This window comes from Chenopodium quinoa, unplaced genomic scaffold, assembly GCF_001683475.1.
Source record: "Chenopodium quinoa cultivar QQ74 unplaced genomic scaffold, ASM168347v1, whole genome shotgun sequence".
NCBI classification, from domain to species: domain Eukaryota; kingdom Viridiplantae; phylum Streptophyta; class Magnoliopsida; order Caryophyllales; family Amaranthaceae; genus Chenopodium; species Chenopodium quinoa.
The window spans coordinates 3540751-3560438 of NW_018745286.1; the positions used below are offsets into that span (position 1 = coordinate 3540751).

At 34.4% G+C, this 19688-nt stretch overlaps 1 protein-coding gene across 4 annotated transcripts; it reads right to left on the reverse strand.

The window, feature by feature from the left end:
* Positions 1–451: 451 nt before the first annotated feature.
* On the reverse strand, positions 452–18137 carry LOC110711940 (zinc finger CCCH domain-containing protein 13-like). Of its 4 annotated transcripts, none has more exons than XM_021890379.1 (12): positions 17984–18137; positions 17456–17682; positions 14155–14265; positions 13961–13991; positions 10905–11040; positions 10760–10816; positions 7782–7879; positions 7596–7667; positions 5083–5270; positions 2307–2461; positions 1102–1284; positions 452–880 (listed from the first exon to the last, which is right to left on the reverse strand). In XM_021890379.1, the coding sequence occupies exons 2-12, from the start codon at positions 17541–17543 to the stop codon at positions 812–814; spliced, it is 1188 nt and encodes a 395-aa protein (XP_021746071.1). In that variant the 5' UTR covers positions 17544–17682; positions 17984–18137; the 3' UTR covers positions 452–811. The 4 variants fall into 4 exon arrangements, with proteins under 4 accessions (XP_021746071.1, XP_021746069.1, XP_021746068.1 ...); XM_021890377.1 differs by having other exon boundaries at positions 17429–17609; positions 17984–18136; XM_021890376.1 differs by having other exon boundaries at positions 17429–17682; positions 17984–18136.
* Positions 18138–19688: the final 1551 nt, after the last annotated feature.

The window sequence follows — 19688 nt, forward strand, 5'->3', positions numbered from 1 at the left end:
CTTCCATGAAAAAGATAATGCCTTTTGGATAAAAGGCCATACTCATTTCTATAGGAAAAATATTTTCATAATTTGTATTTTTATTATGTAGGTGGTAATTGTATTAGGTTGGATTGAATAACAATTGATATGGGTTGTTGAAAGTGGTGGGTATATAGTCTGTATATGTTACAGATTATATATACATCTCAGACTATATATACTATATTCATTTTGAAGGAAAATTGATTTTGGTACACTCTTAATTGATTTTGGCACACCCTATGTGAGAAGAGCAGAGAAAACTGTACTCTCACATTGAGGTGTGCCAAAATCAATTTTGATGTGCAAAAATCATTTCTCATTTTAAAAGGGTATGTGAAAATAGTTTTTTTATTCTAATTTTCATATCCAGCCTGTTGCAATAGCTAACACTTATCCATTTTTGTTTCAGAATTTTGACGGTATCTTGTGTTGTTCACTCCTACAAGCAACATCATATTTATTTAATCTTATGAAAAAACAACACTACTTAGGACTAGCAGGGCATCTTAGGGAATGTCAATCTTTATACTACAAGGCATAGTGTTTTCGTAATAGTAGTCAAAAATGAACTTATCATACCATGAAGCAGACTCAAATTGCGAGCTTAACATACTTCATGAAGCAAACTGAGTGCAATGGCTACATTACAACTAACACTAAATCATTTTGATAATGCCCTATTCAAAAAACGATCACGGTTCCGCAATATCAAAACTAGCGGTTACCAAAAAAAAAAAAAAAAAAAAAAAAAAACCCTACTAACTACATAAATCTCATCACCTAGCATTTACACTATGTACACTTCCTCAAGTTCTTCAAGTCCGTCCACATCAACATTCTCGTCATCACCCTCATACTGCATTCAAGCACACAGTCATTAATCGTCAAAATAAGTACAAAAGTTAACATTACAATAAATTTCAGTATAAGAAGCTCCAAACATTTGACATTGGTAGAAACAGAATTATACACAACCAGTGCTATATTTATTTATCAGATAAGGAAATCCAAGCATGCAATTACAAAAGCTCCAATTAGAAGTCCAAGACTCAAACTCAGAAAACTCATTAAACAAACCTGAATATAATTATTTTGTGATACAGTAGGAAGGGGAGGAAGTAGAAATGGCAAGCTATTCTCAACACATTTCGGAGTTCCTAGCATCTCAGGATTTTCTTCTGCTTCCATTAGCTCAATAAAATCAACTGCATGAGCAGCCATGCTGGTTGGTGGAACCATAAAATTTGACTCTTTCACCTGCTAATCATCAAAGGTAAGGGAGAAAATTAATGGTTATAAAAAGGGTGAAACTTCTCTAAACAAGTGCTAGTACCAAAAAAATCTTAATTCTATTATATACAGTACAAGCAGCCAAGCACTTTGCTTTGCACGATTTAAAACGATCCAACCACAATTGATCCATACCCAAATTTTATCAGACAAACTCAACTCAAGATACAGTACCTTGATGGAATTAACCCGATCCTGATAAAGTTTCCCCGATTGACAATAGACTTAAATAGAAATTGAACTAAAACAATTATAACCACTAAAACAAAATTGTATGACCTTAACTTATTTAACCTACATTAACATCAACTCATTAAGAAAATACATGAAAGTTTCATTATGTTGAAGTTATCTCGATTATGCAATTCTCCGGGCTCTGATTTTGGCAATATGAATTTGTTCTCTTCACCTTATTTAAGGTATTCTGATCTGGAACTTTTAATTTTGTTATTGTCTGATTTGGTTTGGTTGGCCAGATTTTTATTTATGGCCTAAATCATTATATCTATAATATTAACTCTTTGGTTTGATCTTGTCTAGTCTGAATCTTTTCTAACCTAGCCTAATCTGATCTATTTTTTACAAGAATTAGAAAAATTTATAAGAATAAGGTGAAGAGAACAAAGCCTAAGTGTCCGCATGCAAAAAAGCTGTGTGCAACCTTCTATTGCTCATTCCACAAAAAGGCTATAGTAGCAGGGAAAATGTCACACACACAGGATTTTTGAAGCACTTACAGTCAACAAAAATGAAAAAAACTGGATTTTTTTTCTACAGCTAAAATCTCATTGATTAGACTACTTTGGAGGTTTTGAACATGCCATAGTACTAAAATAAATTAATTAATGAAATTAAAGAAAGGTAGATCCGAACAAGTCTCTATGAAAAAACAGAATATCTCTTTCCACAAAAGTCAAAAGCATGGGAAAGAAAAATGTTTCTTATAAGCCAAAAGGATGAAAAAACAGGGGAATAAAGGGAAAAAGGATTACCTTATCATAAGGATCAAAGTGCTTAGAAGCAATATTTTGCAGCTGGGGGTTCTCTTCAGATAGTCCTGCCTCAGCTTCTTGATGACCACCAAAGGACACAAGTGGATTTCTCCGAGAACCCAAAACTCTGGCTCCATGTCCTCTTGCCGTAGTTGCTGTATTTGTAATATATAAGCACATTTGATAATATGTTAGCATGATAAAGCTTAATTTTGTGTGGCTTCCATAGTGCATACCCCCCAGTAGCCAACGTATTGCTTGTAAAAAAGTTGAAGCCATAAGGAAAAATAATTTAGATATATCAGAAATTAATACAGGGGCATATTAATTAGTGAAAATTAAGCAATGGTCATATTTTGATACAATCAAAGTATTATTATTTGTTAAAAACAATTGTAAGTAAGCAAGTAAATGACATACGATTTTCAAATCCTATTTGATCATAATGTACTCCCTCGGTTTCAAAATAAAAAGCAATTTAATAGGTAATCTTTTGAACCAATACATAACGAAATATCACTTTAAAGTTTAAACATCAATTTAAGATTGTGGGTTATTTTATACCATAATAGACAAGTGTCCAATTACATTACCAGTGTACCTTTAACTTAAGTAGACTAAATTTTAACAAGTGTTGACATGGTTCATATTAGAAATGACAATTACATTTGAATTGAACTCAAGTCCAACTTAATCCAAAGGAGAAAAATCTGATCTGAATCCACTAGAGGGAAGTTTGAGTCCAAATCCGACAAAAACTATTAGTTCGAATAAGAGGTAGGTCAGACTAAGATCTTATATAGGGTCCGACCTTCCCAAAAGCGGAAGTCAGATAAATAGACACAAAAAATCCAAAAAGCTAATTAATCCAATTGCGCACTTCTTCTCAACAAGCAACCTGTCCACCTCTCCTCTCTATAATCTAGGTATTTCTTCCTCGGGCTCTTTCCTCTCTAAACCTCTTGCCTTTAATATTTACTTATTTGTATGTTGATATACTAAAGCAATTTTACATCCCGTATCCTCTTGCATCTAAATGAAAATTGAAGACAACTACACCATATGGCAACGGACCCTTTGATGAACCATTCTATACTCCCTGCGTGTTTTAATAAGTTTTACACTTATCAAATACAGCCGTGTTTTAATAAGTGTTACACTTTCTTTTTTGGTAAAAAGCTACATTTTAATATTATATCTTTCTCTTTTCATGGTCCTCACCCAAACCCACTACTACTTTTTTTTATTATTTATTTGCTCTCACATTCATTACTTTTCAATAAACTATTACCCCCACTATCTTTTTTTACAATTTTTTAATACTCCAACTACCCCACTTACCTCTTATTTATCTAAGTCAATTAAATTGCTTAAAACTATGTGCCGGTCAAAGTGTTAACACTTATTAAAACACGGAGGAAGTACATGAGATGGCTTAAACAGCAAATTTTTTTCCTTAGAAACCCAAACAAGAACTTTCTACGTTCTCTTCACTTAAAATAAATTAATCTATTGAGAATTTCTTATGTCTAGACTGGTTTGGTTTAATTTTTCAAGTTTGCTCTAGTCTAACAACCGTACTTGTACGTTACTTCCTTTGTTTTTCTTTTAATTTTATGACATGTGTTGATTTTTTGCACTATTTACACATTCTCCTTTGACGATATATTGTAATGTACACACAAGGAAAAATAAAGTCATGTGGGATCTTGTTAGATTTATCTCCAGATATATATTAACTTTTTATCAATTTTACTAAACGATAATTTATGATATTAATGGTTGACATTATGCATTTACAAACGTGAAAAATAAAAGGAAACATGTCAACTAATAAAAACAGAGAAACTCGTATATAAGAACATTATCAAATAAGGTCCTGTTAAGTTTCCCCCCTTTGGCTGCCACCACCATTAAAGATTTCTAGTTAACATACTCGTATAAGACTTACATGCAAGGGAAAAAAGGGTATCCAAGTGCTCAATGAGCCAGTCAGCCACCAAAGACCCTTTGTAACCAATGCCTAGCTTCTCCTGCCCTCCCTTCCACCCTTTCCCCACATACGCCTTGCACTCATTCAGCCAACAGGAAAGGGGGTCAATGATTTCAAACAATAGCACGGTGCGGAGGTTCATTGGCTAAATGGATTATTCAGTAACTAGGGGCTGGTGCTGCCCCCCCCCCCCACCCCTCTCCCCTCCCCTTCCTCTCAAGTCATGGTAAAGGTCCACTGATCACGGAGACCATATCTGGGGCTGGTAGCATGAAGATGGAACAGCAATGGAAGGAGCAAGGTTCATGTTGCAACTGCCAAATTTCTCTCGTTTATAAAATATACGGTCAACTTTGCTAATGGAAAGATCTTTGATAAAGCACTCACAGAAGGATATATTACAACATTGTCCCAAATTTCAAAAACTCAAGTAACACAGGGACAAAATAAATTGCATACTGTAAAAGATCTGTCAAGGGTACAGAGCTACCACATAGAATTTCCAAAAAACCAATAGGATGTCAATCCAAAACTACTCACACACAATTCATACAAGCCACATTTCAAACTCAACATTTAAGAATATCGCAACTTGGAAACAGCCATGTACTTTTTATTCTTTTCTTATTATGTTCTACCCACTTCTACTTTTCTATATTTTAGCAAACAATTTATAACATCTTAACCCCCACAATGTCATCCATCTACTATTTCTCTTACATCATCTATTAAGTATTTGATCTCAAAGGAAGCACAGACAACTACTGAAAGGATGTAAACTACCTGAATTTCCCCCTTGTGAGGCTTCCATGCTATCGTGTACCTGCTTCTTTGCAGGAGAAGCAGAGTCTTTTAATTCTAGAAATTCTTCATTACTAATAACGTTAACATCCAGATTTTCACTAACACTAACAATCGGTATAGCATCTGTACCAAGCTCCCCAACTAGCTGCTCAAGTTGAATCTGAGACCTACAAGTTAAGACGTCCATAAGAGCAATAAACCTAAAAAATAGCAAGACCTTGTAACACCCAAAAAAAAAAAAAAAAAAAAAAAAAACAAGCAACAATAACAACCACACAACAACTATCACCACTAGCAAAATCTAGAAGAACAAAGTGTACAAAACTACAAACCGTTGCATCAAACAAGCATTGAGGCTATTTTCCAAACAGCAATGAGAGGAAAAATAAAACTAAAAATATCTTGATATATACGTACAGATACTAAAAGTGGGTACTTAGTTTTTGCCGTTTTAGGTAGTATTTTATATTAGCTTTATCACTTTTTTTTGCCCTATTCTAGCATTTATTTAGTCTGATTTTTCCTTTTTAGTATCTTCATAGATTTGTAGGATTTTCCTTGTTGGTGTTGTTTCAATTGTCCTTGCATTTGTTCCATATTTGCAAGCTTATTAATGATCAAAAAGATGGTGGATTAGCAAACTGGCTATAAGGGAGAGCACCTCGCGTGCACCTCTTTGAATAAAATAAAAATAAATAAATTAAAATTTTTTAAAAAATAAATATGAGAAGTATTTATCTATAGATTTTCCTATTATTCTTCCTAATTATGCGCACAAGGCCACAACCATGTCAATAATTTTTATCTTGCCCACTTCTCTCTCTCATCTAAATCTTGTGGTGCATGACGAAATTTTGATACCATGGCCGAAAATAATCAAATAGTTTGAATTAATAATCCAACAATAATATAAGGGGTAAATTATTTTGTTTGTCAATTATATATGAATACGTTTTCGTTGTTTAGAGGCCCCTTTTTAGCTTTCGCTCTGCCCCCAGTAATGTCCAAGACGGCACTGTGGATTAGTCCATTATTTGACTAAAAAAATATTCATTTTGGAATAATAACTAGACAGCATTGGCGTGGCCTCTCCAACAGGCATTGAAACATTCTACCATGTAGCTGAAATAAGCAGGCGTGGGCTCTCAATATTCTGAATTGCTGCTGTTCACCAGAGGCATGGCCTCACCACCTGTTAGGAGCGGTCTCAACTCAATCGAGGTGTGGCCTTTTCCACATTCTGCAGAGTTCCACACCCTCCCCTTTAGTCTAGGAGATCTTTATAGGAGCAACCTCTCCGCATTTGGAGCAGCCTCACCTATTCTCTGCTGAAGATGCTACCCAAATGTATGGCGCGGAGGCACCTTTGTTCTCCTGCGATTATTTTGACTAAGCCTCCTAAATAATTTGGGGAGATAGGCGTCATTTCCTTCCTTCTTAGCCTTTAATCTTCTATTATATATAAAGAGTGCTAACATAGTCCTTGAACGGGCTTTCCTTCTTCTGGAAGAGGTAATGGCCCCCTTTGGCTCATTGTGTAGGGGCAGTTAGTTTTTATAGGTTAGTAGTTCCTAGTAATATTTCTTTTCTCAATCTTTCTTTCTCCCTCTCAGCTAATTGTTAGTTGCTCGTTCACTTTGTTGTCTTTATTAGTTCCTTACTATTTCAATTTATTAAAAAATTATATCTATCCTTATATTTGCTCATGATTTGCTTAAACTTGTTGATTGTGGCAATTTCCATTGAATGTGAGCTATTAAATATTAATGGGTAAAACTGTAAAACCTTCAACACAAACACTTAATTGCAAGTGGGTATTTAGCTCATGGGGTTGCTAATTAGTTAAGCTTAAGGTATTTTTATTATTAGTTCTTATGATTAATCACCATTTGAATTTGATTCTAAGTCTCCCCAACCAAGGATCGAAAGGTGAAATTGAGTAGTAGGCTCCCTTATGGTTATTTAATTAAACAAATTGAGAACTTTCTAGTCAAAGGGAATGTTATTATCAACGTGATTAAGTTTCATTGCGTGGAATCATGCTTTGTGACCATGAATATAAGTTGTAATTCATAATTAAGGCTTCCAACTAGCTTGATAGAGTAGTTAGGGTGATTTAGATGATTGTCCCCAATCTATCCCCTAAAGTCCTATTTCCCTCATGTTTAATTGCAATTTCACGATCATATTGAATGGTGCAGCCCTTACCTTAAACCTAGTTATAATTCCCATTTTTAATCTTAATTTGCTTAGATTAATAGTTGAGTAGTTCGTATAAAATCTCCTTTTAACACACAGCTTAACTAAGCTTATTAGAACAATAGCGTTTGTCAGTTGATTCAACATTTCTCATAGATTCAACCCATTCTTTACCTTATTGCTAATTAGTTAGACCTAGTTAGGTTATTCTTTGGTAGGTTGGTGATGCTGTATCAAATACCCACATGTATACACATAATATTACACAAAAGCACATTGCAATATAAACTTGCCTCTTCAGTTCATCTTGCATCCGAGAGTGATGAACATGTGCCCTAATGAGCTTCTTAATTTTTGAATTAACTCTGAAAAAATCATCACCAAACAGACAAGAGTAATGCTCATTATTATAAATCAACCATTCAGAAGCAGAACAGGAATTTAAATTAGGATTAAAAATATTCAGATCAAAGAGTTACCTTTTAGATTTTTCCTTTTCATCACACAATTGAGCCTCGAGATCCCTAATCCTAGAAGACAAATTATCTGCTTCTTGTACCCTCTCCTGGAATGCAATCTGCAAGCAAAGGATTAATGCTTAACATCTATTCAGATTGCATGAATTAATCATGGCACTAAAATTAAATAACAGTAGTAGTAGACCAACAAGATTTATAATCGTAGAAGAGAAGCTGTTTGCTTCTCTCACCCAGCTCTCCCAAAAGCTCAGAAACAGATTTTTCCTTTAACGATGATGGGGGTATCCTGCTGCTTCTCAATGTAGTAGGGCAATTGAATTTCTAAGAGCTTATTTTCAAAGAAAGATGCTCGAAATTTAGGCACCTCTCCAAGTAAGATTCTTTACAGGCACCTCTCTGAGGAACAAAGTAAATAGCAATTGCAGTTCTTAGTACCATATGAAGTGAACACAAACCCAGTGAGACCTTTTTTTCTAACATAACATAGAGATTTACTTATATCACGGACTGCTAAATTACAAGTTCAAGCCAAGAGCTTGTTATAATACAATTACAACCATTCGAAACCAAGCATTCAAGTGAAGTGAACCATGTGATGGTCCAAATACCAGCAAGCCAAATGGCAAAAGCAGTAGTAAGCAAACAACACAAACTCCAAGGCTAGATCTAAAGCTGAATGGAGATATAATTTCAAAACAGAAAAAACAACATAGGAGAAAATACAAAGTAGATTTAGTAACTGGCAGCCATGTAGCAGCAGAATAGATTGGTTTTGTAAACTTGCAAGATAAGCAATGGCTACATCGAAGTGAGTCACAAAGCCTAGCACCATTTCTAGGGAGTAAATAGCGACTTAATGAACCGTGTGTTTATTCTATTGGAATTTGACTTATATTAGTTGCCTAATCCAATTAAACCAAACATGAATTAGCACTCAAAAGTTGAAAATAAAATCCGAAAATTAACATGCTATCAACAAACACGAGCAATTATCCCACAAAATCACAAACCATGAATCACAAACTTAAATCAAAAAATGAAAAAATTATTGAATCTTACACTAAAAAGAGGCCCATCCTATATGTCATTAAAAGCAGTGGCAGCTTTCCAAGAATGAAACCCTTTATATGAAGAATTTTTTAATCCAGACACTTGTTTATGACATTCAATATAGGACTTGTAGTTTCAAGATTTGTACCCTTCCAAACAACATAGTATGACTACCCTAGAAATTAATTCTAGAAATGCTCAATAGTTTCAGTGAATTACAATCAATTAACTCAACAAATTCTAAAAAACTTACCCTTTTTAGGTGTATACTCATAGAGCAATATACCCAAACATGACAAAATCTATAAAAGTAGGATTAACACTTGTTAAATGACAGCATTATCAAGATACAAATAAATTCTACAACTAAAATCAAATATGTCAACAATATCAATTACAAAAATCAAATATGTCAAGAATATAAAGTAAAATTATTAAAATTTGTGACTACATTCTTCAATTATTTCCATATGAAATGAAAAAAAAAAAAAAAAAAATCGATCATAAATCTCTAAAAAGTTGCAAAAACATGAATTGAAAATAATTTTACAGATAATTTAGGTAATTAATCTGTGAAATAACTTTCATTTCATATTTTTGCATATAATTATAAGATTTATGCACAATTTTTTCCCCATTATATATGGAAATATACAAATAATGAAATCTACGGTCACAAATTTTATAATTTTAATTGACACTTTTTACAAATATTTGATTTTTTTATTGATATTATTAAAATATTTGATATTATTTGTAGAATTTCGTTCTATCTTGATAATGTTGTCATTTGATGCGTTATAACCTATTTTTAGAGATTTTTTATCATGTCTAGACAAATGGTGCAATCATACGCCTCAAAAGGACATAACACTCTAAAAAGGGCAAGTTTTATGGAATTTATTGAGTTTATTAATTGGAATGCATTAAAACTAGTGAGCATTTCCAGAATTAATTTCTAGGGTTTACTTCCAATAAGTCAATTATACTATGTTGTTTGGAAAGGTAGAAATCCTGGAATCTACATGTTTTAGAATGAATGTCATTAACAAGTGTCGGGATTTAAAAACTCTTAATTTCAAGAGTTGCGTATATTTGATGCTGCCAATGCTATTTTGAATGACATAGAGGACATGCCTCTTTCTAATCAATGTAAGATAAATTTTAATTTTTTTATTTTGATTGTGATTTTGTGAAATAATTGCTTGTGTCTGTTGATAGCATGTTAATTTCCGAATTTTATTTTCAACTTTTGAGTGCTACTTCGTGTTTGATTTAATTGGATTGGACGGATAAGATAAGTCGTATTTCGATAGAAAAAAAAAAATGGTTCACTTGGTTGCTATATATTCCCTAGAAATGGTGCTAGGCTTTGTCACACTTCGACCACCTATCATTACAAGTAATCATTGCCTATCTTGCAAGTTCACAAAAACTAATCTATTCACTACATGGCTGCTGTGTCCTATGTTGTTCTTTTGTTTTGAAGTTGCATCTCCATTTAACTTTTAATCTAGCCTCGTAGTTTGTTGTTTGGTTACTATTAGCTTTGTTATTTGGCTTGCTCATTTTTGGACCACCGCATGCTTCAATTCACTTGCATGATTTCTAATGGATTGGGCGAATTATATTGTGGAACACACAGGGACTTGAAATTGCAATTCTTAACAATCCTCTCCCAAACTAAATGACTAAGACTACCACCTTCCCCTTTACCCCAAGGCCACTACCACCATACCCAAGTCCTTGATTTTCAATAATGATTAAACTTATTGTTTACAACCTTTACATAAATTAATAACATATGCGATCCTCACAAGAGCACACGCTATTGCAATATTCAGACTAAAGATATAACAAACCCAGCAATGAGTTAAGGAAACTTCAGCAAATATTTACCAAATTAGGTAAATAGAGATAAAACTAACCTCCATCTGACTTTTTTGGTTAAATAGCACATCAACTTCATACTCAAGTTGTGTAAGCTGCAAGACATACGAGACCATGCCATATGAGTACAATACTCATTTTGGAAAATGAAATGCATGAGCAACAAGAAAGAACCCTTTATACCTCATCCTCAACCACGTTTCTGGAATTAGATAAAATATGAAGTTTGTCCTTCTCGCTTTCTGCTGACCCATTTTGACATTTGAAACCCCCAGAATATTTATTTCGACCATCCTCATGCTCATGTGTCCTTAATTTTCTATCATTATAAAATCAAAATATTAAATAAGCTTAATTGACCATCACGTAAATACTTGAAAACTGATATGAGATATCGACATCACTATTTTATTAATCTGAAAGACAAAATGCAATAAAATAAGGAAAAAAATACAAGGTCTTTGAACAATACGCGATTGTCAAACAGTTTAATTAAAAAAACAAAGAATTAGTAATTAGGACTGTAAGCCTGCAATGCACAACAAAATCTCTTACTAATTTACTAGGACTACAGCTAGTTGTTGAACAACTGCAAAATTTGGGCAGAGATAAGCTAGTCTTATACAAAGCAGCAGCAGAATGGCATAGGCCCAGAACCTCAGAAACTGACAACTCTCCATGTACCATGTCAAACAACAACCCAGCTAGTAATTTTAAGGTAAATGACGGAGAATCCAAGTCAACTGTGACATGAGACTAATGAATATAGTTTCCAATTCTTGGATTGGAGTCGAATGACAATCGTTAGATTTTGCTTCTGAATATCTACACAGCTCAAAAACTACAATTTATTCCATTCATGAGATTTAAGACTAAATAAGAAGAAGCTGCAGATCAAGAATAAAACATTCTATAGAATCGATACTCCCTTTCCAGAAAAGAAACATGATAATGTAGTCATATGAGTTAAAGTTTAGGAAACATTCACAAAACGCTAAGGTCATGCGATTTATTGCATAGATCAATAGATTAGTTTACCATTTACTCGGACTCTTCATTTTACCTCAAGTACCCGTGTCAGACATGGGTATGACACTTGGACACTTCATTTTAGTTCAAAATCATATATTTTTTCTACAAAATAGCTGAGTTGGGCACTTGAACACGTGAGTCGGACACTTGGACACGTACCCGTGTCGGACATGGGTACCCAAATCGAGTAACAACAAATTTTTCAAAAAAAAATAAAAGTAAAAATAAAAATAAAAGAAAAGGATAACTCTAAAAGGTTTAACAAGCACAAAAGTAAAGACTTAATGTTGTGCAAGTACTCTTCGCTGATCCTCCTAAGTATACCTTGCCTATAAGTTCATTTGTTATTCTTATTTTTAATTCCTCATTTCCTCTTATAACTTATAATTTCTTTCCAAAAATTTGAACTTACTCTTCAAAATAAAAAATTGCAATGACACCCAATAGTAGACGTCAGTCGACACTTTAGCTATATGTGGGGGGGGGGGGTTAGCTGGCCATGATTGAACCCAAAATGGGCCGATTTTAGGCCTTAATGAGGCTTTTTTTTTTCTCTTTTCTCGGAGGATTTTCGCCGCATAACACCAAAAACCTAAAGAAGTCTTCACCCACTCAAACTAAAGAGGGTAGCAAAAAATTTGAGAAGTTTGGTTCATTAAATTAGCAATTTAGGATTAGAAATTGAGGAAAAATGTAGATATAGGTTTGCATAATTTACAAAAAGAACCTTTGAAAGATATGAAAAGAATTAGGAATAGGAGTACTTGACTGTGGAGGATTGATTCGAATTATTTGTAAGTTTGAGGTGGACGAAAAAATGTAGGAAAAGAAAAAGGGAACCCATAATAGACCAATCCTAGGCCTTACCGAGCCATTTTTTTCTTAGAGGATTTATGCTGCATTACACTAAAAACCTAAAGAAGTTTTCACCCACCCACTCAGACTAAAGTGGGTAGAAAAATATTTGTGAAGTTTGGTTCATTAATATAGCAATTTAGGATTTGAAAAAAATTCATGTTCCCCATCAATGGATAGCAGGGTTGATTAAACAATAAAAACTATTTCACATACATTATTGTATGTAATTTATCTTGATTCCTAGGTCATTAAGGAAAATTGTAAATATGTTTGCATAAAATACGAAAATAACCTTATGATGATATGAAAAGAATTGGAAATGGGAACACTTGAGTGTAGAGGGGATATGAGAGGAATAGGTGTGGCATTATAGAGTTTGGGATGGACAAAATGTAGGATAAGAAGAAGGGATTAATTGTGCCAATTTAATATAATCATTAAACATTCATCTCATCAATCAAAGTCATCCATGACTGCATATTGAGTGTCAAGCTGTTAGGGAAAAAAAAAAGTTAAAATTGCTAATCCATTTAATCAAGAAATGACTAAACAACCACAGCTGCTTCCTCCACAAAACTCCTTGATAGTTGCAATTCTTATTAAGTTGTTGAACATGTTAGCCTATATCTGGTAGCATGATTATTGAACAATGAGAAAATGAGCCATTTCAATTTGTTTATAGGAATGGATGAAGCAAAGAACATTTTCATATGTTAAAACAATGATATAATGTTGCTTTAACAATCACCTAAGCAAGTCAACGCTTGCCATTCTAATAAGATTGCTGACTCATATCAGAGGTACTGCACCAGAAAATAAAGAGGGGGAAGGGGGCAAAAAAAAAAGTAGCCCATTTGTGTATGCAAGCAAGACTATGAGGCAAAACAGAGGGTGAAAAAAAATAAAAGCAAACTAAACGCGTATGCATCAGTTCTCTGACCCACCAAAAGGTTGCACATATATTGACCATCACAGAGCCACAAATGGTGAGATCCACATTGTGTGGTGTTTTGTTGTAGCGATAATACTCCCAGAGGCAATATGCAATAAATAAACACAATATAAGAGACTTCAAATATTCTCAGGATAACCATATCTCAGGGCTTGCATATCAGACAAGAAAAGGAGTGATAATGTGCCTTGAAGTTTTCATAACTTGTGAGCTTCAAAAGATTTTTATACACCAGCTTTTCAAACTTAGAGATATTCCCCAATTCTAAAGCAAATGCATACTATTGGGTATAGACCATATTAACATAATAAAATCATTACCTAAATAAAGGTGTTAGGCATGTAATAGGCACCCCGCACCCAAACCAGATAAGGGGCAAAGAATTCTTGAAAATTACCTTCTTTTACTCGGTTGTGATGGACTAAACCCTGCAAAAGATTTGACATTGGAAAAATAAACGTATAAGTAAACAGAAAGGATGGCATTCCCATTAATATTAAGCACCGTGATAAACCATTAAAAAAATATTAATTGATATATGTGTAAACCAAATATATCAATATTGAAGATACTGAACAAAGTCATACTTACTTTTATACGCTCGTGATCCGTTTGCATCTCTTCTAGGGGAAGACTTATGAAGTGGAGAACGCTTCCTGTCAAGCTTACTCCTTAAGTCATTATCTCTGTTGATTGGCCTATCTGGAATTGCAAAAGTAGAACTCTCAGAGTGCAGAACAGAAGATTTTGCCAATTTGATCTCCCTTTTGAATATGAGTGTTATGAACTGTTGCAAAGCTAACCTTACTCTCCCACAATGATAAGTAACACAATAATAAACAGATATATTGTGTCCTTGCATTGCCAATAGTGTTACAGATATATCACCAGCATAAAATATATACATACAATAATCCTGAGTTTGTGCATACAGCCTTAAATGAAGCAAACATGTAATGCATCAAGGATGTAATATAAAGGACAGATGGATGCCCATATCTGGAGAAGAAGCTTAATAATCAGCGGAGCTCAGTCCAGCTTTAGGAAGACAATAACAATAAAGATATCAAGCAACTTCACAAGTCTTGCTCCTTTTTAGAAATAAATAAATAACCTTTAGGAGCTCAGTCCAGCTCACTACAAAGTCAACGCCGCTGGAATAATTACCATCAACTTCCATGACAATAAATGACATACTAATAAGAGAAGCATTCTGCAAAATTTCTGTTTGAAGATAAAATACATATACTGGCCCGTCAAACATCACTCAGTTAAGATTCATGACCAGGGACGGGTAAAACCCAAAACTATCCAGAAATCAAATACACATTCAGCCTTAGAAATGTAAAACCCAAAAATAGTTGAGAGTAATGAACCGACTTAAGGGGAGCGGCATTATAGGTAACGCATAATAAGATTGGTTAGGATTAGCTTGGAGTCTTGGGGAGAATGCTAGCAGTAAAATTAAACTATAAATAAGTGATGATTAGAGATAGATGGTGAGGCTGAACATTGTTAAAGAGTGGAAACACCTTAGGGAGAGAACAAGCCTCAAGAAAGCTTGTACTATCTTTCATATTTTCGTAGTATAATGCAAATTCTATCTTCCTTTGCATTGCTGCTCAAATTTCCAGTTCATAAGCTTTAATAGTCAATATCATCATTTTCATCTCTTTAGAATCATCTATACATGCCAATTCATTTCATTGAACCTAAAACCATTAGCTGAAGCAACTGATTTTACCAACAGCAGTTCCTGCTACTGTAATATGGCAAACCTTAAGAAAGCAAATTTAAGATTACTTCCATAACCAGACTCGATTAAATCAGGGCCCTTTGGATATGCTGAATATCCTGTGTCAACTATACTGATGCAGCAGATTATAAAAGGAAAGTATTCATAATATTAGATTCAATTCATTCGAAGCCAAGAGTGATACAAGCAATTCGCTAATATAATACTCCCTCCATCCCAAGATAAGTGCCAACTTTTTAGTAAGACAAAAATTTAAACTTTGGCCATAAATTATCATCATATATAAGAAAAACCATGGATACATAATTTTATTTTATTTTACGCAAATATATTAGATCTTGTTAGATTCATTACAGTGTAATTTGTTAAGATATCAAGTTCATATAATTTTTTCAATACGCATTTATTGATGTCTATGCTCAAAGTTGTATCTTGTAGTAAAGACATGTGGTAATTAATATGGGTTGGAAGTTGCATCTGACAAAGGATCCACAAGAGGAGTCACTAGCAAGAGCCCAAAAATCGTGTCTCCGCGTAATACAGTTCACTACACAGAACTTAAAAAAAAAAAAAAAAAAAAAAATGATATCACAAAAAAAGTTGGACCAGCATTAAGCTATTGAGAGTAATTTCCATTACAATGATATGGATGCGAGTGCACAACAAACAGAAACCCAAGTTCCGCAATCAACTCCCTTCATTTCCCCACCATATCCTTGCATAAAAACTGAAGTTGGAAAACAAAATATTGAAGCTGATATAGGTCCTCGAGTTCCTAATTATTTGGATTATAATTCAATAAAATCAAGTGCTTAGCATATTGAAGGCTTGACCTTTATTTCTTATAGTAAGTAGCCTATTCGGATCAAGGCCTCATAACAATTATAGGGTCAAGGCTATGAAACCTAATGGAAACTTTTCAACAACGGCTATGTAAATTTACCTACACTAATTCCACCTTATGCACTACCCACAACTAAGCATCAACACAAGGGGAGGGTACTTTAGGGAATAGAAATAAAATGAATTTGTTAGTAGCTTGAAGAATAAATTAGGCAATTTGTTCGAGGAAATGTTCTATATATTGAGTATATTAGAGAGAATTCTGGTGAATATTGATGAGAGTAATCTTACAATTTTATTTTGTATTTTAGGAGAGTGCAAGAATCTTGAATGCTTGTGATTATCTGATACTCACTGATATTTCCAGTTTATCAATCATAATCATACGAGCCATATCCGCCCTATACTCATCCATATATTAAGTAAAATACAGTCATAAATATATTAATAGACTAATAGTGCAATAAAGGTAAACAATTGTCTAATATTAATTGACTATTTTTATTAATTTATTATAGTATATGTATATAGTACTATCGTTTTATTATAGTATGTAGTAAGGTTGCTTTATGCAGGCAAGTCTGAGGTAGGGATTAGGTGGATGTGGGGAGGGGATTAGGTGGGTGATGGGGCGGGGAAGGTGGGGATTTAAGTGAGTATGGATATCAAAGTAGGGGTGGGCAGGAATGGTTTTAGATTTGTACCCGCAAGGGCGGGGATGGGTATGGAATTTGGACCTGCCACGAGGATCGAGATGAGAATGTTAGGCGGGGATGGAGATGGGAAAGATAACATCCACCCCACCTATCCCATTGAGATCCCTATGTCCATCTATGCATATCACCCACATTACAAAGCATACGAGTAGCCTGCGAGTCTTCAGCATAGAATTAAACAAAATCAGTGAGCGTCTATGTCATATAACAGCTTTTACCTAAATGGACATATTCATATTCTTCATATTAAGTAAACTAGTTACCAACAACAAAAGTTCTTAAATATAGGTACTATTGCTGCCTTTGCTGGCTAAGCAATTGCCTGCTGAATTCACACTGTTAAAAAATCATGTAAATCAAGCAGAAACCATCATAAATACACCAAACCCTAAACAATGCTAAGCCAATAATTTCATAATCAGTAGCGAAATCACACGAATACACACAAAAACCAAAATTAAAATCAACCACCACATAGCACAAAAATCACCAAATAACCCAAATAAAATGAATACAGCATCAGTCACAATGAATTTATCCATAAAAGAACCTGAAAAGCGTCGAAGGTCAGAATCACCATGAGCAAATGTACATGTATCACGTCCACAACGACCCTTCTCATAAAGTACACATAATTTTGTCTTGAAAGGCCTCGTCTCCACCATAATTAAGCAAAATCTGCTTCCCTATTTACGTAATCCGAAAAATCTCCCGAACGAATCACAAATTCACTATACAATGACAAAATTACATTGAAATTGAAGAAAATGTGATTTCTTTGCGATTGCAAGCAAAAAAAAATACCTGCAATTCGTAAAAAAAAAATATACAAATTTACACAAATAGAAATAAAAATTCAAATTCTGCAAATCAGGTAATCCAGAAAATAATAATTCGATTACCATCAAAATCCCCAGCATTAAGTAACTACTGATAAACCATTGACAACGAAATTATACACTATACATGCTAATGCTTGTCTTAGATTACGCAACATAAGAATAATCAAATAAAATGCAGAACTTGTTGCCAAAAAATTAAGGTTTATAATAATGTCGAGAAATCAGGGATAAAATTCAAATATGAGTAATTTACAATAGATTACCTGAGAATTGTTAGCGAAGAGTCCAGAGGTTGAAAAATGGAGGAGAGTGGAACGAGGAAGAAATAAGAGCACTTAAGAACCTTTGCTGAAGAAAAAGGAAAATTACGGAAAAATTACCCAAGGAAGCTTAATTGAGAAACAATACTCTAGTACATGCGTGGCAAAACTATTTACCAAACTAAGTTTTCAGGATAAAACGTCATTCAGTGTAGCGTTTTACCCCCTAACTGAAATGGGTTAAAAAAATTCTACCTAGGATAAAAACGTCAACCTGGTTGGCGTTTTTACCTTCAACATAAAACGCCAACCTACGCCAACCAGGTTGGCGTTTTACCTGCAAGATATTACAGGCAACAACCTGCTCCTGAAACCTGCAGGCTTCTTGCCAACCTGAGGCCACTCCCACCACCAGTTTAACTACTGCCAACCACCACTTCCATCGCTACCAACCACCACTTCCAAGAGTCAGTGATCGCTGGGCGGAACTTCATTCACGCAGTTTTCACGATGTGGGCCCTTGTAAGATACGATCTTAAGGCATGTGTGTTCAGATTTGTTTTTGTACCACGTAGCAACCAACCACACTTCCTCTTGCATTTAAGATGAAGGACATTCTCATTCGATGTCACCGTGGAGTAGAACTAATTCCGTTCTATGGAATACAGTTTCACCGTTTCCCGGAGCACTTTCTTACTGTCCAAAATCATGCCCTTATAAAATTCTCTCCGAACAACAAACGAAGTCTGGCACCCCGAATCAGCCCAATACATGTCCACCTCATAGTTCTCGTTTATTTGAGTGAACCAAGGCAATGGAGTTCTAGCCATAGCATCATCAACAGACAATTCGTTGTTTATTACATCTTCCTCATCTCCGCCCTCACCCTCGTCGTTTGTATCTTCATACATATCAAGAACAGACAATTCGTTGTTTACAACAGTTTCAGCAGTCACCAAAGTTTGAGATGGTGTTGCTTGAACATCTTGCGAAGGAGAGTAACTGTGTAACTGCATCGGTGATGAAATATCAATTTGAGATGGATCAGGTTGCTGAAACATTGACACCGACGCCCCTTCATGTACAGGTGCAGTAAAATGTGAACTGAATGGAATGTCAAATTGATCGTCGTGTAACATTCTACTGAAAGATCTCATTCCATATTCAAATGACGGAACGTTGTATGAGGGCATTTGTAACGAGCTTGTATTGTATGAGGGAAGATATGTAGGTTGTTGCTCTGTCAATCGAATAGTCTATTGAGTACATATAAGCACCATTTCCACATACAAATCAGTGGGAAGAGACCTCATTACAATGACACCCCTCAAAACCTCCAAATGGTCATCATTCAAAACAGGTAAGATTTGAATCCCACTGACACTCTCAAACCTCATTTTAATGTTCAGTTCAACATTCGTTGGGTTTGAACCAGTTATAAGCCTTCTTCAACAAATCATTGTAAATCATACAAGGTTTCAATACCAATGGTTCCATTTTTCCTCCTCTATACTCGACGTTCGATCCAACACACAAAATTTCACCCCCCCCAACGGCATAACAAAACAATCAATTGTGAAGCCATGTTCTACATAACAATCGGAACACATATTAGATGACACAAATACACAACACAACTAAAACCACAATGATTCCATTAAATCCTCAAGCTAAGCGTATATACAACATATTGTTCAACAATGTACTT